This window comes from Rhinopithecus bieti, unplaced genomic scaffold (assembly GCF_001698545.2).
Source record: "Rhinopithecus bieti isolate Rb0 unplaced genomic scaffold, ASM169854v2 scaffold_8, whole genome shotgun sequence".
Lineage (NCBI taxonomy): Eukaryota > Metazoa > Chordata > Mammalia > Primates > Cercopithecidae > Rhinopithecus > Rhinopithecus bieti.
Window position 1 is genome coordinate 2,583,185 of NW_016803211.1, and position 21,328 is coordinate 2,604,512.

A 21,328-nucleotide genomic window follows, 5' to 3' on the forward strand; every position below is an offset into this window, starting at 1 on the left:
AAAAAAAAAAAAAAAAAAAAAAAAAAAACTCATACACTTAATTTGTTTAGAGTGCAGATTTCATGTTCTATGTTTTTTACTAGAATTTAAGATGAAATTAACCAAAGTTTGTTCCTATAGGCACTGATTTCGCCAGCACATCAAAGATGCCCCTTGGCCCCTTAGCTGATTGCAAGAGGTCCTTCATCAGATGAGCTTTTGGTAAAAGAAAAAGAAAAATTTTAGGACCTTTACCTGTTATAGACCCTAGGGGCCAGACAACTAATTTCTATTCATCTAAGTGTTTCCTCTGTTCTGTTTGTGGCTCTGGGAACCAAGAACTCTCATCTGTCACCGTGAAGCAGGTGGTTGCTGGGGATGAGGCTGATGGGAGCTCCACCCCTTCCATGAAACAAGTTGAGCCCGTGTGAACAGGGCTAAGGATGGGGAATGCCAGCAGTCACATCTGGGTGCTAGTTCAAGTTTCTGCCCCACCCCATCCGAAGTAAACAGAGGAAGGGGTGGCAGTGTTTTACTAACTGAAAGTGAGGCTCAAGTATTTGTAAATGTCAGAAATCAAAAGATTAACACTTAGGAAAATGTTGTATTTGCCAAAAAAAAACACTAAGGATGCCATACAATTCTACTTTTTTAAAAAATCAAACAAAAATAGTTCTCATATGCACCAAAATGAGCATTCAATAAAATATTCTTAATTGGTTTCATGCTATTTTACTAGTGTTTGGATTGTTCATGACACTACACAGGTGGAATCATGTGTAGACTCTTACATGCATGCCATTTGGTATTAGATGAAATAGCCACATTAGTAATAATTTTTTTTTTTTTTTTTTTTTTTTTTGAGACGGAGTCTTGCTCTGCCGCCCAGGCGGGAGTACAGTGGCGCAATCTCGGCTCACTGCAAGCTCCGCCTCCCGGGTTCACGCCATTCTCCTGCCTCAGCCTCCCAAGTAGCTGGGACTACAGGCGCCGCCACTACGCCAGGCTAATTTCTTTGTATTTTTAGTAGAGACGGGGTTTCACTGTGTTAGCCAGGATGGTCTTGATCTCCTGACCTCGTGATCCGCCTGCCTTGGCCTCCCAAAGTGCTAGGATTACAGGCGTGAGCCACCGCGCCCGGCAGTAATAATTCTATACTTAGAAATTTATGTCACATAATTTTTTTGAGTACCCAGGTGTAAGTGCTTTGGAAAAATCAATGACTTTTAAAACATTTTTTTTCGTTGTTGTTTGTTTTGTTTTGTTTTGTTTTTTGAGACAGAGTTTCGCTCTTGTTGCCCAAGCTGGAGTGCAATGGCGCGATCTCGGCTCACTGCAAACTCTCCCTCCCTGGTTCAAGCGATTCTCCTGTCTCAGCCTCCTGAGTAGCTGGGATTACAGGCACCTGCCACCATGGCCAGCTAATTTTTTGTATTTTTAGTGGGACACAGGGTTTCACCATGTTAGCCAGGCTGGTCTCCAACTTCTGACCTCAGGTGATCCATCTGCCTCGGCCTCCCAAAGTACTGGGATTACAGGCATGAGCCACCATGCCCAACCAAAAGTTTTAACTTTTTAAAATTAAATTTCTCTTCAGAAATTACACAATAACATGTATTCAGGCTCAGTGATACAAAGATATGTTAGGAAAAATTTAATATGTAGATCCTAATTTCCAAGGGAGCCAGAGAATTATTTCACATATTTCTCCATGACTCAACAAATGTGTGTCATGTTTTGTAACGTTTTTACAAAATAAGTTTGTATTATTTACATTACTCTTCAAACTTCTCATCTCACTTAGCAATCATTCTTGAGTATTCCTCCAAGTAAATCTTGAAGATCTAATTATTCCGTATTATACCTGCAAAATGTTTCATTCTATGGATGTACCACAGTTTGGCCAATCCTTGCACAGCTGATGGACATTCAGTCTGTGTCCAGGTATTTTGTTTTGTTTTGTTTGTGACTGTTTATTTTTCTACTAAAAACAGTCTTATGACATCTTGCTAAATTTGATACACATATCTTTGAGTCCTGCCACTGTTACTAACATGGGATTGATTTCCAAAAGCAAAATGGTTGGGTAAAAGGGCACATGCATTCTTAGTTTACCAAATATTGATTGATTGTTGTCTAAATGCTGTAGCAATTTATACACCCACCATTTTCTCTTTATGCCAGGAACCCTCAAATTGTTCTCTTCTGGCTATTTTGAAACATACAATAGATTATTGCTAAAATATTCTATATTTTAAGTAGAAAAGCTTGTACATGCTTATTGCAAAGACTTTTTTTAAAACTAAAAGTCAACTAACAGCTATCCAAATGACAAAAATGTTAAAGTACAACAACGTTTAAAATTGAGCTTGAGTCATTTTTTATTCTTCCCATCAGATTTTAATTACACTAACAATTTTGTAATAGAACAGATGTAGAAAGGAACCAGCATCCCTTTCTAAATATTTTCCTGATCTTGCTCATATGCATTTGAGTCATACATATATGGTTCTAGCACATTAAACTTTTCACTTTTAATTTTTACTAAACATTAACAAGATAAGTACTTTTCCATTAAATGGTTGCTTAATATTTTATGATTTGGATCTATAAACTACTTAATAATTCACCTATTATTGAATGTCTAGGTTACCTCCTGGTTTAGTAATTAGAGGGAACTGTGAAGTGAAAATATTCACGAATGCAAAATAATTCTTTTGAAATATTTTCTTTGGATAAATTTCCAAAAACAGAATAGCATAAACATGTTAACAGGTGTTGAGGTATATTGCCAAATTATTTTCCAAATACATTGCACCTACTTAGCTAGGCACAAGCAAAGAATTAGGTTTATGAATGGCATTTAAACACCTTTAAAGACCCAGAAATCACTATTTTTCATGAGTTTTCTGATACTTTAAAACAATTTTATGCTTCTAGAAACCAGTAGCTATTATGGGGGGAGATAGTGACTAGAAGAGGGAGCAAGCAGGTTTTCCAAGGCCCCTGTCATTTTCTATTTTTTAGTGAGGAACTGATTCCTGGGTGTGTTTAATTCATGAAAACTAGAAGAGCAGGAAACTCAGGATCTGAGTACTTTCTCTATGTATGTTATACTTCCATAATGTTCAAGAAATGCACTGCAGGAATTTCTTAGAAATGTCAGTCACATTACTGAAAGACACAGGAACAACCTGGAACATTTTGCCAAGCATCTCTTTGGTCAGAATTAGATTTTTATTTATGCTGATACGTTCATATAAACCATCAAGGATGTCCAAAAGCACCAACTATGTGGCTGTTAGAAAATTAACCACAGTCCAAAGTGATGCAGCATCCTTTGTTTTCTAAACCTCAGCAGCAATCTGATTATGGCACCATTAGGAAAGCAAGATCTATCAACTTGGAGCTTACCGTTTCTCAGAATAAACTCAACTCGGGACAAGGCCTAGAGGGGTTAAATGACTGGTCTAAGATCCATAGCTAACTGGTGGCAGAACTAGAACTAAACCCGGGTCTCAAGGTCACCATCACTGGACTTTCTTCAGTATAGCAGATTGCCTTCCCTCCTGTCTAAGACAAGCATCAAAAAGACAGACACTGATTAAAGTCCTTCAGAGGTTTCCAATCAGGCTTGGTTTAAGTTCTCCAATTTAGACCTTCCCCAATTTAGTGTTCCCTGTCTTATGTTTTTGTTATTTCCCAACACACACTGTCATCCTTGGGAGAACCTAGATACTTTTATGTTTTGTACCTGTTGCCTTTTTTACTTAAAATATCCCCCAGCGGCCGGGCGCGGTGGCTCAAGCCTGTAATCCCAGCACTTTGGGAGGCCGAGACGGGCGGATCACGAGGTCAGGAGATCGAGACCATCCCTGCTAACACGGTGAATACCCCGTCTCTACTAAAAAATACAAAAAAAACTGGCCGGGCGGGTGGGCGCGCCTGTAGTCCACCCCAGCTACTCGGGAGACTGAGGCAGGAAGAATGGCGTAAACCTGGGAGGCGGAGCTTGCAGTGGCTGAGATCCAGCCACTGCACTCCAGCCTGGGCGCAGAGCGAGACTTCCGTCTCAAAAAAAAAAAAAAAAAAAAAAAAAAATCCCCCAGTGCTCAGCCTGTACATATTACTTTATTTCAAATATCCACACTGTAGTCCTATAAAGTAGATTTTACAGATAAGAACTTTTCTAAGAGCACATAGCTACTACATTTCATCCAGTTCTTTTTTATTTCAAAACCCATGTTCTGAACCACTCTTGTCTGCTGCCTCTGTTCTTCTGTCTATTGCAACTGCGGGTCATGACAGTTACATGCACACTTGTAGACAGTGTCTCCCTCATTTGCCCTTTCTTACAGCCCAGCCCTTTGAGCTAAGCATTTTTACTTTCCCCATTTACAGTTGAATAAAGGGAGGCTCAGAAAGGTGAAGTGACTTGCTCAAGGTCACACCACTCTTATAGTCTGTTCTGTATAAGTCCCTGATTCTATATATTTCACTTAATTATCTAAATATTTACTGAAGACTTACTTGAAGAGCATTAAACTGGATACTCTGGGAATTAAGAAGATCGTTCATGAGTCGCTTCCTGTATGTTCATGAATTACTTCCTGTGTGCTCATGAACTGCTTCCTCGTGTGTCTCCTCCAACTAGTATGAGACTCTAAACAGAAGAGAGCTGGTCCTGTATTGCTCATCAGCCTCCCACAATGCTTAGTCTGACCTGGGACCCAGAATCAGTAAGTACACATTATTAGACAAATTACCTCCAGATCCTTTTTTGGCTGCCAAGATAATCAGATACCAATCATCCACCAGACATTCTTATCCTGTAGTTGATTCCAAGGTCATTCATCCCTTGGGAACCATTACTTCCTTTCTTTAAAAAAAAAAAAAAATTACTTTAGAAAAAAGTTTTATTTAAACCAGTCTTAGGTAACAAATATGAATTTCAGCCTCCAAAACATATATAAAAGCTCTGTCTGGTTTGCCATCAGAAATTCTTTCCTAAGATGATAGTAAATGTACAAGTTCCAGAAAAAAAATACAATGAAATTTAAGCATTAACAATTCAAAAATGCTTTGAAGTCATATTTAAGAATAAAGTTCAATGACACCAAAAGCAGAAATGACAATAGAAAAACAGATAGGTCTTCATCATAAATAAAAACTTTTGTGCTTCAAAGGACACCACCAAGAAAGTAAAACCATACCCTACAGAATGTGAAACAAATATTTGCAAATCGTATACCTTATAAGGGACCTGTATATAAAATGTAGAATGTGTTCCAGTACCTAGAACTCCTACAACTTAATAATAAAAAGACAAATTACTAAAGTTAAAAATGGGCAAAAGATCGATCTAAATAAACATGTCTCCAAATAAGATATGCAAATGGCTAATAAGCACATGAAAAGATTCTCAATGGCATTAGCCACCAGGGAAATGCAAACCAAAATCATAATGAGATACCAATTCACACCCATTAGAATGGTTTGAATCAAAAAAGACAGATAATAAATTTTAATGAAGATGTGGAGAAAATGAAACTCTCATACTTTGCAGGTGGGAATATGAAACAGTGCAGTCACTTTGGAGAACAGTCTGGCAGTTCATAAAAATGTTAAACATAAAGTTACCATATGACCAAAAATGCTATTTCTAGTTGTATACCCAAGAAAATAAAAACATGTTTTCACATGAAAACCTGTCAATATTCCTACTAGCTAAAGGTGGAAACAATCCAGATGTTCATCAAGTGATAAATGGATAAACAAAATGTGGTATATCTGTACAATGCAGTATTATTTGGCCATAAAAAGGAGTGATGTACAAATACATGCTACAATGTGGATAAACCTTAAACACATAATGTTAAATGAAATACGCCATTTGCAAAAGTACCACTTACTCCATGATTCCATTAAGGTGAAATATCCAGGATAGGCAAAACTGTAGAAACAAAGTAGATTAGCAGTTGCCTACGTAAGGGGAGGTCGGGGGAGAGGTGGAGAGCAAATGGGGAGTGACTAGTATACTAAAGAGTATAGGAGTTTTTGGGGGGTGATGAAAATTTCAAAATTCATGAAAGCGATGCTTGCATAACTCTGAATATACTAAAACCATCAAATTGTATACTTTAAATGAGTGAATTGTATGGTATGCGAATTATGTATCAATAATCATTTTATTACAAAGCAAAAATAATACAGTCTGAGAAACTTCATAAACATTACAAGAAAATGTTGGATGGCATATCTTTACATTCCAAACAAGCTAAAGTATAATCAATGCACTTCTTACTTGTGGTTCACTTCGGTGAGTTTTTCTGTATGTCACATACATGTGATTTCTTCATGATCATCACCACACTAATTGGCAAAAACTAGAAACCAATCACTTGGAAATGAAAGGAGAGAAAGTTGTCAGGTTGCCAGAACTGGAAAAACAGGTTGAATACAGATTTGGTATGTTACCAGCTAAAGTCATGTGCATTACTTCACTAACTGGAAGAAAACAATTTTTCATTTGGAAAAGAAGGTGATACGATTAAGTGTGGCACCAATATCTTCAGGAAATTTAACACATAATGGCTATTGGGCAACTGATAGCCTATTCAAAAGTCAAAACCCAGTTAATATGCAACCCTCCCTTTCCCACCACTATGCTGAGTAGACTGAATTCATCACTGTGTGTGTGTGTGTGTGTGTGTGTGTGTGTGTGTGTGTGTGTGTGTGTGTTGAGAACAGGGAAACTTAACTATGATACCAGTAGTAACAATTTTAAGATTTCATAAAATGAAAGTTATCAAGCAATGAGAGCAAATTACAATTACACACAAAAATATGGGAAAATCTCATAATATTAAGCAAAAGAAGTCAGATATCATACATGATTCCATTAATATAAACTCAAAAGGAGGCCAAGCTTACTTACGCTATTAGAATTCAGGATAGTTGGTATCCTTAGGAAAGCTGGGAGTGGAGAGGGCATCTGGGAACTTCTGGGGGTCTAAGGACGTTCTGTTTCTTGTTTCAAATGGGGTCTATATTTTCATTTTGTGCCATGTCTGCAAATTGTGTAGTTAATCCTGCCCTTACTCTATTCATTTAGCACATTGACTGTGTCTGGAATTTAAGAAAACAGTGTTTATAGCAGCTGTGCAAAGTGTCATGAATCACAGGTTCAGGGCAGGAAAAAATAATTAATATAGTCAAGCCAATCTGAAGAAAGCAAGAATTCTTATGCATGTAATGAGAAGAAGTGCCCCAGTGCTAGTATCATTCATCTTTGAATCACAGCTACCTCGCCATTTAGAGAGGGGAGAAAAAGGAAAATGAGATGAACTGACTATCTTTTAACCTGAATACCAAGCAGATACAAAACATTATCATTTATACTTTTCTCTTTCCAACAAGGTGAGGCAGAATACATTTGATCACCAATTACTAATTAATCATGATGTTTTATCCATTAATTTTCAAAAAAAAAAAATCCTGGCTGCATCCTTTAATCTTGTGAATATTTTTTATTTTACATGTGCCTGCCTTGCCACCAGTACTAGGTTGTTCATTGTTAAGCCTCTTAAATACCACACATTCCTTCAAGCAGTTGACGTCCACGCCAACATCCTATAGCCTCTATGGTGGGGGGAGGCAAAGTTGCTTTGAATTTTCTTGCTGTTTTGTTTTTCGTTATATTTTTACGTGTTGTGTTTTGCTTTGCTTTGCTATTTGCTTTAAATTAAAACCTCCAAAGTGGGCTAGATGCTGTGGCTCAACCCTGTAATCCCAGCACTTTGTGGGGGCCAAGGCAGGTGGATTGCTTGAGTTCGGGAGTTTGAGACTAGCGTGGGCAACATGGTGAAACCCCCGTGTCTACAAACAATACAAACCCAGGTGTGGTGGCATGTGCCTGTGGTCCCAGCTACTCAGGAGGCTGAGGTGAAAGGATCACTTAAGCCTGGGCAGTCGAGGCTGCAGTGAGCCAAGATCATACCACCACACTTCAACCTGGGCAACAGAGCAAGATCCTGTCCCTAAAAATATCCTCCAAAGTTAACAGTTTGCCTTTTCTTCAAAAGGCTTAAAATGAGGAGCATAAGGTCTTGCGATACTTTCACTTTTACTATAAGACTGTACAGTCCTCAGCAATGTTGACCTTAAAAAGATCCAGAGTAACACATGAGAGGCACAAGGGCTTTGAAGTAAGCCCAATGTTTATTGGAAACCCCAGCTCTATTACTAAATATTTTTTAACTGTCTTGGGGCTACAACTAAACCTTTCTCTGAGCCTCAGGTTCTAATGGGTAAAATGGAAATTTTATTACCTGTTATTGTGAAGATGATAGTGAAGGCTAAATGAAATGTGGAAAAATCCTCAGAAACTATCTTGGAATATAAGTCAAGGAGGGGAAGAGAGTGGCAGTTTATACAAAGAAATGGCTTATATGATAAATCACTAAAGTATAATTTTCAAAAAGTAAAAAACTTGACTTTTATGTAAATATAAAATGAACACATTGAAGATTTTATTCAACTTAATAAACAGCAATATATAAATACTGGGTCAAACGAAAATGTGAGAAACAGGAAAATATAGATAGATGTAGATATATTTATAAAGAGAGACAGGAATGCAGAAATGAACTTTCTAATAGATGCAGAACTAAATATTGTTCTCTAGGGAAATTATTATAATGATGCTTGGGATTATCTTATCCAATGAAGATTTTATTCAATGTAATTAATAAACAGCAATATATAAATACTGGATCAAATGAAAATGTGAGAAATAGAAAAATATAGATAGATGTAGATATATTTATAAAGACAGGAATGCAGAAATGAACTTTCTAATAGATGCAAAACTAAATGTTGTTCTCTAGGGAAATTATTATAATGATGCTTAGGGTTATCTTATCCAATTGGCAGAAATCAAATTGTATCTCTACTGGTGAAAAATCATTTGCATTGCTTTCCACAAGAATAATTAGTGTTGCTGTCGGTTTTCTACACATTAACTTCTATCCCTACAGAATTGTAAAATAGTCAACAGAAAGTCAATAGAAAGGCGCAGACTCCTGTGGTATCTGATGATCCTCCAAGAGTTCACTATACTATGTTTTGCCCTCTACTAAAAGGGCACTTGGTAACTTATCTTGCCCACGTCCAAGGCTGGAGTTTTTTTTTTTTTCTTACAAAATTACCTACTGTGTAACGCGTATGTGTATATGTAGCTGAATGGAGACAATGTGAAATGCAAAGCTCACGCACATCCATTTCAAGTTCTATAAAGGGACAATACATTTCCCTGCTTTTTTGTGTGTATGAATTTTGTAAGGAGGGATAGATACGTAAGTAGGTGAATTATTGTTGTAGAATATTTTTCTTTTTTTTTTTTTTAGATGGTGTCTTGCTCTGTCCCCCAGGCTGGAGTGCAGTGGTACGATCTCGGCTCACTGCAAGCTCCGCCTTCCAGATTCACGCCATTCTCTTGCCTCAGCCTCCCAAGTAGCTGGGACTACAGGCACCTGCCACCATGTCCGGCTAATTGTTTTGTATTTTTTTAGTAGAGATGGGGTTTCACCATGTTAGCCAGGATGGTCTCGATCTCCTGACCTCGTGATCCCCCCGCCTTGGCCTCCCAAAGTGCTGGGATTACAGGCATGAGCCACCACGCCCAGCCAGAATATTACTCTAATTTCCTAACTGATGATCAGTCTCTCCTTCACCCCTCATCCTGGCTGTTGAGCTGCTTTATTCTCATTGTACCAGGAGGGGAAAGTTGCAGAGTAAAATGCAGATGCATTTTTTTTTAAAGGTCTTTTGGAGTTTTGAAGTCTTTGGGGTAACACAGAGACACCCATGAGTGACATCAGCAGGTTTCTGGAGAAAGGGATGCTCTTCAGGGACCAAAAGAGAGATGCTTCCAGGTTGTGAGGAGAGTAATTGGTAAAGAAGTAATAAGCAGAGGCACAATTGGGTGGCAGGGAGGGGCTTGCTCTGCTTCCCAGGCAGTTCCCCTGAAAGGAGGAAGGTCCCTGGAAAGAGAAAACTGCTGCAGAGGGAGTCTAGGTGGGTGGAGCCATAGACAGACTTGCAGGGATCCCTGATCCCTGGTTCCTAGCCTGACAGGGAAGTTACAGAGCTGAATTATTCTCTTGCCTTCCCACATGATGCAGGGAAAGCAGAGAGAAAGCCACTAGAGCTTCAGGGTGCAGGAGAAAGAGGAAATGTGAGATGATGCTTAGGAGCATATGTTAATTACCAAAGATATTGTCATGCTTCAAACCTGCTATTCCCAGAGCAACCTGATTTCATGAATGCTCCTTAGAACTGGGCAAATGGACCGGGATTATCTCAACCACCTGGTAGAAAGTGAAAAGCAGCGAGGTTCTCAAAATTAAAATTAAGTTCTAAGAAAAAGTTATATTTTTTCAACAGCTATGTTGTGAAGTGATTTATAGATGCTATTTCTATGATTGCTGTGCTTGAATTGAATCAGCCCCCCAGAAGGCCCAGAGCTTTGCCACCTCTTAGGATTCACACTACTGTACCTCTTTTACTGTCAATATCAGAAGGGTTCAATCACAAGCCCTTGGAAGCTTAGAAAATTTGTCCTCCCTAAGACCCCAGAATTGTCTCAGGATTTAACTCTTGAGGCAGGCCACCCTGGAATGGGTTCACTCGTCATGTGTCTATAACTAGGTGGACTTCTATAACCAGATCATGTCCAACAGGGGTATAAAAAGATCCAATCACATTTAGGAGTCCAGATAAATTTCCTAGTAAATCAGGAGACAGGCTACATAAATGTCTCCCATGGAGTCTATGCATTTAAGATGTCTAGAAATACATGTTAAGTGACAGGACTAAAAGCACTGGATGAATATTTTTCAAGAACCTCTAATTCTTACCTACCTTGCTGCCTCACTATGGCTGCTACTATATTCCTATGAATGTAAGAAAAGTTACCCTAGGTCAAGGTATAAACCATCTGTGGCTAAGACTGCTAATGGTCATCAAAATCCACATTCTCCTTTTCCTTCTGGACACATTTCCCAGCCTTCCTTTAAGTAAGTGTAATCACATAATTGAGTTACAGCCAATGGGACAGGGAGAAACCAGTGTGTGCTGCTTCCAGGCCCAACCTATAACCCTCCCATAGGCACTGGTCCATGCTGTTTGTCCTTTGCCAAGAAAAGAGTGGTGATCACAGTAGCTTGGTAGCCATGATCTGAGGACAGCAGCACTTTAGGTCACATCAGTGACCAAAGGCATCAGACTTCGAGTGATATGGTCCCTGCCAATGTCCAGGCCTCTTTCTGGTTTCTAGATATAAGTGTGAAGACTGTGAGAAAGATTGAGGGCCACAGTCCCTGCTGCTGACCCTTCTTATGGGAGACTTTCTATCAGCCAGACTTGTAGCATGTGGTCATTGAACCTTTCTTCTTAGGTCCAAGAATGTCATTATACTGTCAGTAACAATATTCCTGGATAAAGCAGGAAGAGAGATGCTAAAGTTTTGTACCATATGCTTTCTGAAGTTCTCTCCTATAATCCTTATGTTAGCCCTTAGAGGTTGTGATCCTTTTTTATAATGGAAATAAACAAGATTCAGATGAATGTGCCTAATCTTAGCAGAGCCAATTATCCATGACACCCAGCCTCCATGAGTGACTGACATATTACTGAAATGAAATTTGAGGGTGTTTCATTTGATGGAGAAGATCCAGCTCACCATCTTTTTGTAAGCCAGCTGTTTTTTCCATCTTCCTTACTTGCAGACAAATTACAACTGCATGGTACATTTCCTGTAGTGAAGCTAAGCCTGAAGCATCAGGACATGTGTGCACAGGGGCATGGAGGAGAGTGCATTGTAACCATGCCATAAATGCCTTATCGTACATGACTTTTACAGAAATATGACAAGAGCAACAAGAAGAAAGAAAGAGGCATATTGAAATCTCCATGCTCTTGGATTCATTCTTATCACATACTGGTGGCCTGGCACCCGCAGAAAGACCTTGGGGCAGAACAGGGAGACTCTCTGAGGCTGGGTCACTAGGCAACATTTCTAACATTCAAAAGCCACTGCTCCGCCTTTTTCCTTTTTTGCACCATTGCCCCTCAGGTCAGTAGGCAAATGCCTTCTGAGGTAGGTAATACACAAACGACACAAACCAGCAGTCCACAGACCCTGATTACCCACCCACGACTGTCACTGGAAGAAGGGGGTGGGAGCACAAGGTAAATACAATTTTCCCTCTTTAGCCACAAAGGATTTAATTCTTCCAAGCCCTCTTGATAGGAAAATTTACAATTATAAGACTTGGAACACTAAAGTTCAAACAAGTTTAGATTTGACAAAATTCACTGAATTGTACCTCAGGATTTGTGCATTTCCTCATGTGTAAATTCTACCTTAAAAACAACAACAAACAACAACAACAAAAAAACACATGACTGCACTTTCACCAGGCTGGTTACAATTTTAAAAAGACTGACTATACCGAGTATCAGTGAGGATGAGGATCAACTGGGATACTCGTTAGTGGTTGGTGCATAAACTTGTGCAAACACTTGGAAAGCCATGGATCCATGTGTTAGTCCATTCTCACACTGCTACAAAGATACCGCCTGAGGCTGGGCAATTTATAAACAAAGAGGGTTAATCGAATCACAGCTCCACATGGCGGGAGAGGCTTCAGGGAACTTACAATCATGGCAGAAGGTGAAAGGAAAGCAAGACATATCTTACATGGTGGCAGGAAAGAGACAGAGAGCAGGGGATACTGCCACTCTTAAAGCCATCAGATCTCATGAGAACTCCCTCACTATCAGGGGAACAGCATAGGGAAACTGCCCTCATGATCCAGTCTCCTCCCACCAAATCCCTCCCTCAACACATGGAGACTACCATTTGAGGCAAGATTTGGGTGGGGTCACAGAGCCAAACCATATCAATCAGTATCTTTCAAAGTTAAGCAGATACACATGTTATGTTCCAATGATTCCACTTCTAGGTATGCACCCAAGAGAAATGTATGTATATGGCTACCAAAGGCTATACTAGAACATTCACAGTAGCAATTGTTTTAATAGCTAAAAACTAGAAACAACCCAAATGTCCACAATAGAATGAATAAATAAATTACAGTATGCTCCTAAAATGGAATACTATGTAACTGTGAGAATGAACAAGTTATTGCCATGCACTACAAAGTGGAAAACTCTCTCAAACATAATAATTGAGTGAAAGAAGCCAGACACAAGAGAATAGGAACTGAATGACTCTTTTATATAAAATAATGAGGCAGAACTAATCTATGGTGATAGAACTTAAAATAGTGGTTTCTTTGTGTGATTAAGGAGTGAAGAGTAGGGCAGGGCCTGAAGAGGGCTTCTGGATGCTAGAAATGTCCTATTTCTTCAGCTGGGTTCAGTTCCCATGTGTGCTCACTTTATGAAAATTCATTGAGCTATGCAATTAGTCTGTGTATCTTTGTCTATGTAAATTAGCCTGCAATTTTTAAAACTGCTAAAAAAGATTTCAGACGCTCAACTTGAAAATTAACCTATGAGAGTCTTTAAAAATATACATTTTCTACATTTCTTAGAAGAAAGCAATAAAAGCAGTAAACTAAATAATGAGATCCTCTGACTAGTTGCCAATTTTTAATTAGCAATAATAGGTACTGTAGTAGGCGGACTAATGATCCTCCAAAGATGTCCACACCCTATCCCTGCATCCCGTGAACATGTTACCTTACATAGCAAAAGAGATTTTGCAAGATATTGGTCAAATAACAAAACATTTCTGTTAGAGGGGAGGAACAAGTTCAAGACATCTATTATACAACATGACTATAATTCATAACAATATATCGTATACTTGAAAATTGCTAAAAGGGTGAATTTTAAGTGTTTTCACCACACAAAAAATAATTTTGGAGAGGTAATGCATATGTTAATTAGCGTGATTTGGCCATTCCACAATGTATCCATGTATCAAAACCCATCATGCTGCACAACATTAATGTATACAATTTTTATTTGACAACTTAAATTAATTACTTTTTTTTCTTTTTTTTTTTATTATACTTTAAGTTCTAGGGTACATGTGCATAACGTGCAGGTTTGTTACATATGTATACTTATGCCATGTTGGATGTAATTGAAGTTATTCCAAGATTATTCTGGATTTCAGGATGGTCACAATCTATCGTATGATTTCTTAAAATCAGAAAACATTTCCTGGCCGTAGTCCCATACACGTACAGAGGTGTATGATGGAAGAAAGGTCACAGAGATTTAGCATTGCTGGCTTTGAAAAATGGAGGAAGCGGGCATTAATAAAGGAGCGTGGACACCTCTAGCATCTGGAAAAGCTAAGGAAAGAGGTTCTCCCCTACAGCCTTCAAAGAGAAATGCAGCACTGCTGACACCTTGATTTTAGCCTAGTGAGACCCATGTCAGACTCCTGATCTGTAGAACTCTAATATGATACATTTGTGCTGTTTCAGCCACTAAGTTTGTGATAATCTCTTACAGTAGCAATAGAAAATGAATAAGAATGCTAAGCATTTAATTTCCATTTATCATCCCTTGCTAGCTAGAAACATAAAAGGGTTCTTTGTATCAAAGCATTCAGTAAAGAATAAGCTAGTTTTAATTTTTCTACAGATAAAGCACATTCTAAAAGACTTTCTAGAGCCTGTTTCTCATTTAAAATATGTAGTGTTTTTATTATATTATAACTCAAAATTAACGACTTTTCTTCCACAACTAAATTGTAGACACCCTCTTCCTACATAAATCCCATGAATCTTTCCTATGGGAGACATGAGAGTACAGATTTTCCGTCTCTCTCTAGAATTTATGAGGTTTTACCCAAATGAATGTATTAAGTTTTTCTATATGATGTCTCTCTCAATCTTCAGAACAGTCTAATATTGATCATTCAAAAGATCCAATTTGATCTCTGATCAATAAGATCTGATGGGCTAATATGGATTTGGTTGCCCTGATGTGCGTTCCCACAGACTCTGAGACAAGGATTTAGGTGCAAGTAGTTCATGGGGAGGTATTTTCCGGAATCATGGATAAGTAAAACCTGGAAGGGAGGAAAACCTAATAATGGGTGTTTTTATAAGAGGGTTACTACTGAGGGCAATAGAGCCCCAGTCGCACTGGGAACTCTCCGGAGGCTGTGAACATGTCTCAGAATTATCCCATAAAGAAGAAAATAACATGGCGTGTTTATCCACCAACTTATATCCCTTGTTGGCTGAGGGTTGCTCTCAAGGATGTGAATTTCCCAGCACACCTGGCCCACACTGCAGGAGTGGAGAATACCCCATGGTCAGAGAACCTGCCTGGGCATAGAAACGCAGAAAACAGCTGACACCGTGTATCAGGGACCTCCAAGCTAAGTCAAAAGGATATGAATGAGGGACTGACTGTGTCAGTATGATCTATTTCAGGGCAAAGGTATGTGATGTTAAATATGTACTACGCATGGATTTTCCAATCACAAAAGTGTGCAAAACCCAAAAGTGTGAAAACTAAAATTAACTTGATCTTGATTAAGAGTTATAATTTCCACCTAATATCAGATAAATTGACATGATCACTTTCTGGGTTTTCTCAGATAATTTTCATGACTTATTGGTCAGTTCAAATTTAATATTAGGTCACATGTAGCTGGCCTTCTTAGGTCATCATGTTTACAACCTACTCGTGAGAAAAATCTATGGAAATGAATTGTCTCTACCATGAGGATTTTTCCAGACTGAACTCTTTGGGAAATTTAAGTACTTCCATGTAGACTTATTAGTAGATATTGACATGTCATTAGTTATTTGTACCTCTTTAATATATTGCAAATTTTAATAGATCAAAAGGCAAATAAAGCATTTTATTCATTATTTGGCCAATCCAATGAAATCTCCCAAATAGTAACAGATTCTGTTATTTCTTTTCTTGGTGGTTAATGGTTCTCAAGTCAACAGCTGAAGGAGAGGTATGTCATGGTATAAGGAAAGGGCACTCACTTAGACCCAGACATTCTTGAGTTCATGACCCACTTCTACCACATGTTATTCTGTGGCTTTGGAAAAGTCACTTAACCTGTTGAAAATTTAGTTTTGCATGAGCATCACTCTCCATTACATGGGTAAAAATTGAGTCACTGAGAAAGAACAGATTTCTGTACACTGTACAATTCTGACAGTTTATTCTGCTCATATCCTCCCATTTTTGCCAACTTTCTATCCCCAAGTTGTTCCAAGAGCTTTCCACAACACATTGCCAAGCCTCTGACTTTCCCTTTCTTGCCTATCCTCATTCTGTTATCTCCCTTTTCGGCTGCTTCATTAAGAGAGGAGCTGATAATCGGGGGAAAACAATTACTTTGGAGAACACCACAAGGCCATTGCTAATTTTATCTTTGCCTTTAATGTACTAACGAGAAGATTTATTTTTACCTTTTATAGTCAGATATCCTAAGTCGAAGGCATGTGGGTACAGTTAAGTCTTAGTTCTATGAAGGTGGAGACTACGTATGTTTTATTCCTTGTGATATCCAAGGACTCAAACTTATTCAAACATTTGTTGAGGTTACTAGTTGATCCAAATGTATTTAGTTGTTCAGAGATGCCAAATCTTGCTCAATATTTAGTCTGTGTTTTAGTATTAATCCAAACCTTAAACCTAAACCTACCACTCACTCCAACAGAACTCCTCTCTTATTTTAACTGGAGATGGTATGAAGCAATGAGTCACCACTGACTATACATACCAGCAGTGCCTGATGCCAAATGGTTGGTATGTTAACATAGTTTTGTGCACACAACAATGCACACATTCCAATATGGCTAAGTAAAATAGAAAAGTTTCAAGAGTGAGAGCACGTAGTAGATATTTCTCGGAAATCTATGTGTGATTACCTAACCTTAGCAATTGCAATTAGGGGAAGGAAAATGAGAAAGCAGAATTCAGCTGTGTTTGAGATTTATTTTATATGTGCCTTTTGTCCCTTATAAAAAGAAAACTTGAAAAAGAAGGAGAAAGAGAAGAGGAGGGTGGAGGAGGAAAGCGAAAAGGAGAAACGTGAAAAGAGGAAAGAGATGGAGAAGAAGAAAAGAAAGAAAAGAGACATCTAATATTAAAAAGTTTATTTCAAAATCTTTATTTAAAAAATGCTTTGCACTGGGCAATAGAGCTCAGGCAAAACAACACCCTCTCTTCAACTTGTCTTTCTAAGTAATGTGAGACAGCTGGGCCAACAATCGTGCTCCCCTCTACCTCTTCATCTCTCCATTTCCTAAATCTTGGAAGAAAATAAACCTACAAGAGTTTAGCCCCCAAATCCAGTGAAACAGCCATGGAAGGGAGAGACCAGTAAAAGTCTACTTCTACTTTGATGGTAAAGGTTGAGAGAAATACGATCAAATGTTTGAACTTGAGACACAAACTGGGCTGAACACACTTGGTATTAACTCCATCTCTTCCCTTAGCCTCAGGCCTTATCTTATTCCTCCAGCATTCCTTGGGATGGGAAAGGCAGGTACCCTCCTATGCAAATCATGGTTAGAAGCATTAGCATGTCCACCTCCAAAAGCCTCATTATTCTGGGGTAGAACTGAACCCTGTCCAAGGGAGCTGAGGTACAGGACATGAGGCTCTGGAAACAGGGGCCATTTCTGTTTTTTTGTTTGTGTGTGTGTGTTTGATTGTTTGTTTTTGTCTACTACACCAATAAATTGGTTTCTTTTTTTTCTTTTTTTAGATGGAGTATCGCTCTGTCACCCAGGCTAGAGTGCAGCGGCACGATCTCAGCTCACTGCAAACTCTGCCTCCCAGGTTCATGCTATTCTCCTGCCTCAGCCTCCCGAGTAGCTGGGACTACAGGCGCCCGCCACCTCGCCCGGCTAGTTTTTTGTATTTTAGTAGAGACGGGGTTTCACCATGTTAGTCAGGATGGTCTCGATCTCCTGACCTCATGATCTGCCCGCCTTGGCCTCCCAAAGTGCTGGGATTACAGGTGTGAGCCACCACACCCAGTCAAATTGGTTTCTTTTCTTAGAGTCTGATGCTAAAGAAGTCTTGACTCAGGAAAACCACAAGGGTGGGCTTGGGAAGACTCAACAGGTTGTAATGACTCTCCAACAAATCATGTCACCATGCCATCTGATGATGATAGGAAGAAAGAGCTTTGAAGATTCATGCATTGAGAGAATAAGAGTTAATGAGTAAACCAGATGTGTTTCAGGACTGGGACCCAGCAGTCACCAACCACCTCACACCTGCATTGGTAGCAAACCCGAGCTACGTCATAATTTTCGTTCCACCTCAGCAGATATTTTATAGGTGGAAAAACTGAGGTGTAAAGTGGGTAAATGCCTCCCCCAAGGTCACGAGGTAAAGACAATGCAGTCACCAAATATTCTGTCTCCCCAACATCTGTCTTACTGGAATTCTCGATGAGTCGGTACCCCCTTATTATAGTACTGATTTTAACATAGGTAGGTTTTGAATACTAGCTTTTTAAAAATCTTTTCAAATCATTTGTAAATTATGGAAATGTATACATCATATGAAATTTACCATTTTAGTCATTTTTAAGTGTACAGTTTAGTGGCATTAGGTACATTCAACTTGTTGTGCAGTGATCCATCACTATACCTTTTTCATCTGCTCCAACTGAAACTCTGTACTCATTAAACAATAACTTCCCTTTCCCTCATCCCTCCAGCCCCTGGCAACCACCTTTGAATGTTATTTTATAGCAAAAAGAAATATTAACTTTTGAGCTTGGTTTACAACCAAAAACCACAATTACATGCGGGAGAGAGGGGGTGGGTAAAAGAGGTTAACTCAGAACTCAGTGTACTTAGAAGACTCTGTGAGTGTGCTGTGTGTGTGTGTCTTTAAAAGACTCTCCACCTCCCAGCCCGCCTCCTTACACTTTGCCACTGGGTTGTTCAGTCCCCAGGTTCCCTCAGTCCCCAGGAGGAGCCAGCATGGACAATCTCCTTTATAGTTTTGGAAGCAGGTTTGTTGCCATGGAGTTCACATTTTGACTGGAGTTGAGAAGTATAAAGGTAACTGTTTGTTTTAGTTTCAACGATCTGGCAAAAAGATAGGCTGTTGCTCTTCTTCTGGAAAAGCCTGATTGGTAAGATTCCTTTAAGGGCTCAGCCCCAAAGAGCTTTATCTCATCCCCTCACAGACTAAAAACTAAAGCTTGCAGAGACCTCTGAAGGAAAACCTGTCCCGGGCTCTGTCACTTCACACTCATGGCTAACCCTGGAGGTGGTACTGTTTGCAACGGGAAACTTCACAATCACAAGAAACAGAGCAATGGCTTGCAAGGCAGAAACTGCACAAAGAATGGAATAGTGAAAGAAGCCCAGGTAAGAGGCACTCTCCCCTACTCTTCTCTGAATTACCTGAACATTTCAATATTTCTCTGTGAAGATATTTGGGACTGCCCTAACTTAAAGTTCATCTTATGAAGTGTTTTTATGTGTTTTGACTGTTGATTCTGTTAATAGAAAGTGCTTGGCTACCAAAAAGTTTAGGTGTGGATTAAGGAGAAAATGTCTTCTGAATGCAAAAGAGGATGCACACAGACACTCACACAGCTTTAGGCTCCCTAAAATACAAATGTACCTACTAGACTTTTGTCTCAAGCATTTTGCGGGGAGGGAAGAATTATGAAGGCTCCAACTCTTTGCGTATGTTTTAGTCCAAGAGACCTGCTACAACTATTATGCTTCAGAAGAAAAAGAGGAAGTGAAAGTACATTTTGCTGACATTATGTGGTGGAGATGGCATTCTTCCCAGGTCCATGAGAAATGCGTCTCTCTTTGAAAGGCGAGTTATTATTGGTGTTTAGTGGAGCATTGTTATAGTAGCTCACTACTTGATTTGAGGCTACAGTATTTCTTTGAAATGTGACGTCACAGACATTCTTTTCCAAACACTTCAGAAAGCATGGCTCATTGTGACACACTGCACTCAGAAAACAGAACAGCATCTGTAAAACAAACTTGTAAGTATTTACCAACTTGGCCCTTTTTTTTTTTTTCTTTTATTGCACCAGGATGTTTGCAGAGTATACTAGGCAGGAGGAACTCAAGGAAAGTTGTCGGCTTATTTTAAGAGAGAGCCTGGGTCTGTGAGGTCCTTATGTAAGGCAGTTCCCCACTCCCCACAGGACACCCCATGTCACTCTGCTCTGAGCAGCAGGGGTGAGCTCATCTGCCCCAGGAGCAAGCCCAAGTAGTCAAACAGGTAGCCTCCTATTGGGAAAGAGAAGTGGCACAGGGAGTCTCATGCAATCTTCCATCATTTGGTCATCCGGAGAGCAAGTATCCACCCACAGGAAAGGCAGATTGTTCTAAGATCACAGGCCAGGTGGGTCTAGCTGGGGCCAGTCCTCCACTCAGTGAATTACATTCATGTGTGCAGTTGGAAGAGGCTAAAGGAGCTCTGGAGCCTGAGTTGTGTGTAAACAGGCTGTGGTCCCCAAAAGCATTCCCCTCTTAACAAAAGGCACTATCCAATCCTGGGAAATGTCTGTCTGAAACCTCAAAACTGGCCTGTCCCAGCTGAGGATCTGAAACCTGGAGCAACATGAAGAGAAGGTGCTCAACTCCTGTCAGTTGCGTGAAGGAAATTGCAGTAATATCCACCACTTATGCATCACTAAATATCAATTCAGGCCACTACTCAAGATGATCCTTGCCTCTAGAATGCCTGTAACTCACAGGCTATTCACCTACTTACCCTTTTGATCATTCTGACCCTGAGGGATCTCATCTGGGAAGAGATTCTCTCGTAACTTTTCTCCCTTTTGTTTATTTTATCTTGGTTTTATAATCACATTCGAGGTATGAGATTAGAAACTTAGATAGTTAAAACCACTCCTAAGTAAGGATAAAGTCCAGAATTCTAAAGGTTCATTATGAAGTGCAGCTGCAAGACTCTAAATATACTTGGACACTGAGGCTTCCCTAAGAATAGTCGAACACATCAGTGCTGCTGTTGCCTTCATGAAGGGCTTTCCAGAGCCTCTTGTCTCAGACACATTTAGGTGTCACTAAGCTACAATTGGCTTTCATTGAGAGCCTCACTTATGGCTTGAAAAATATTTTTCAGGAAAACAAACAAAAAAACCCCGGCTGAGATCATAGTGTAAAAGAGCAAATGAGAGCTTATCGTCCCCTCCATGATGGGAACAAAGTTGTCTTTACTCTCATGGTCCTTTGCCACTAGTTTTGATCCTTGGGGCCCTTTAACAAACTAGGTCTAGACCAAAAGCCTTGCCTGTGGATAG

At 39.4% G+C, this 21,328-nt stretch overlaps 1 protein-coding gene and 1 long non-coding RNA gene across 4 annotated transcripts in view; one reads left to right on the forward strand and one right to left on the reverse strand.

Annotated features, from left to right (window-relative positions):
- LOC108527815 (uncharacterized) overlaps positions 1-21,328 on the reverse strand; it is a 37,416-nt gene that overhangs the window by 5,264 nt on the left and 10,824 nt on the right. Inside the window, exons 2-4 of the long non-coding RNA XR_001884941.1 lie at positions 6,917-7,107; positions 6,284-6,379; positions 4,746-4,858 (exon numbers count right to left, since the gene is read on the reverse strand). This is a non-coding gene — a long non-coding RNA (uncharacterized LOC108527815). The remainder of the gene's footprint in view (positions 1-4,745; positions 4,859-6,283; positions 6,380-6,916; positions 7,108-21,328) is intronic.
- Positions 18,960-21,328, forward strand: part of SPTLC3 (serine palmitoyltransferase long chain base subunit 3) — a 176,120-nt gene continuing 173,751 nt past the window's right edge. For 2 of the 3 annotated variants that reach the window (XM_017869248.1, XM_017869265.1), the window contains exon 1: positions 18,960-19,400. In XM_017869248.1, the coding sequence (XP_017724737.1) occupies positions 19,284-19,400 (117 nt within the window). In that variant the 5' untranslated portion in view covers positions 18,960-19,283. The remainder of the gene's footprint in view (positions 19,401-21,328) is intronic. The other variant, XM_017869257.1, reaches the window with a different exon arrangement.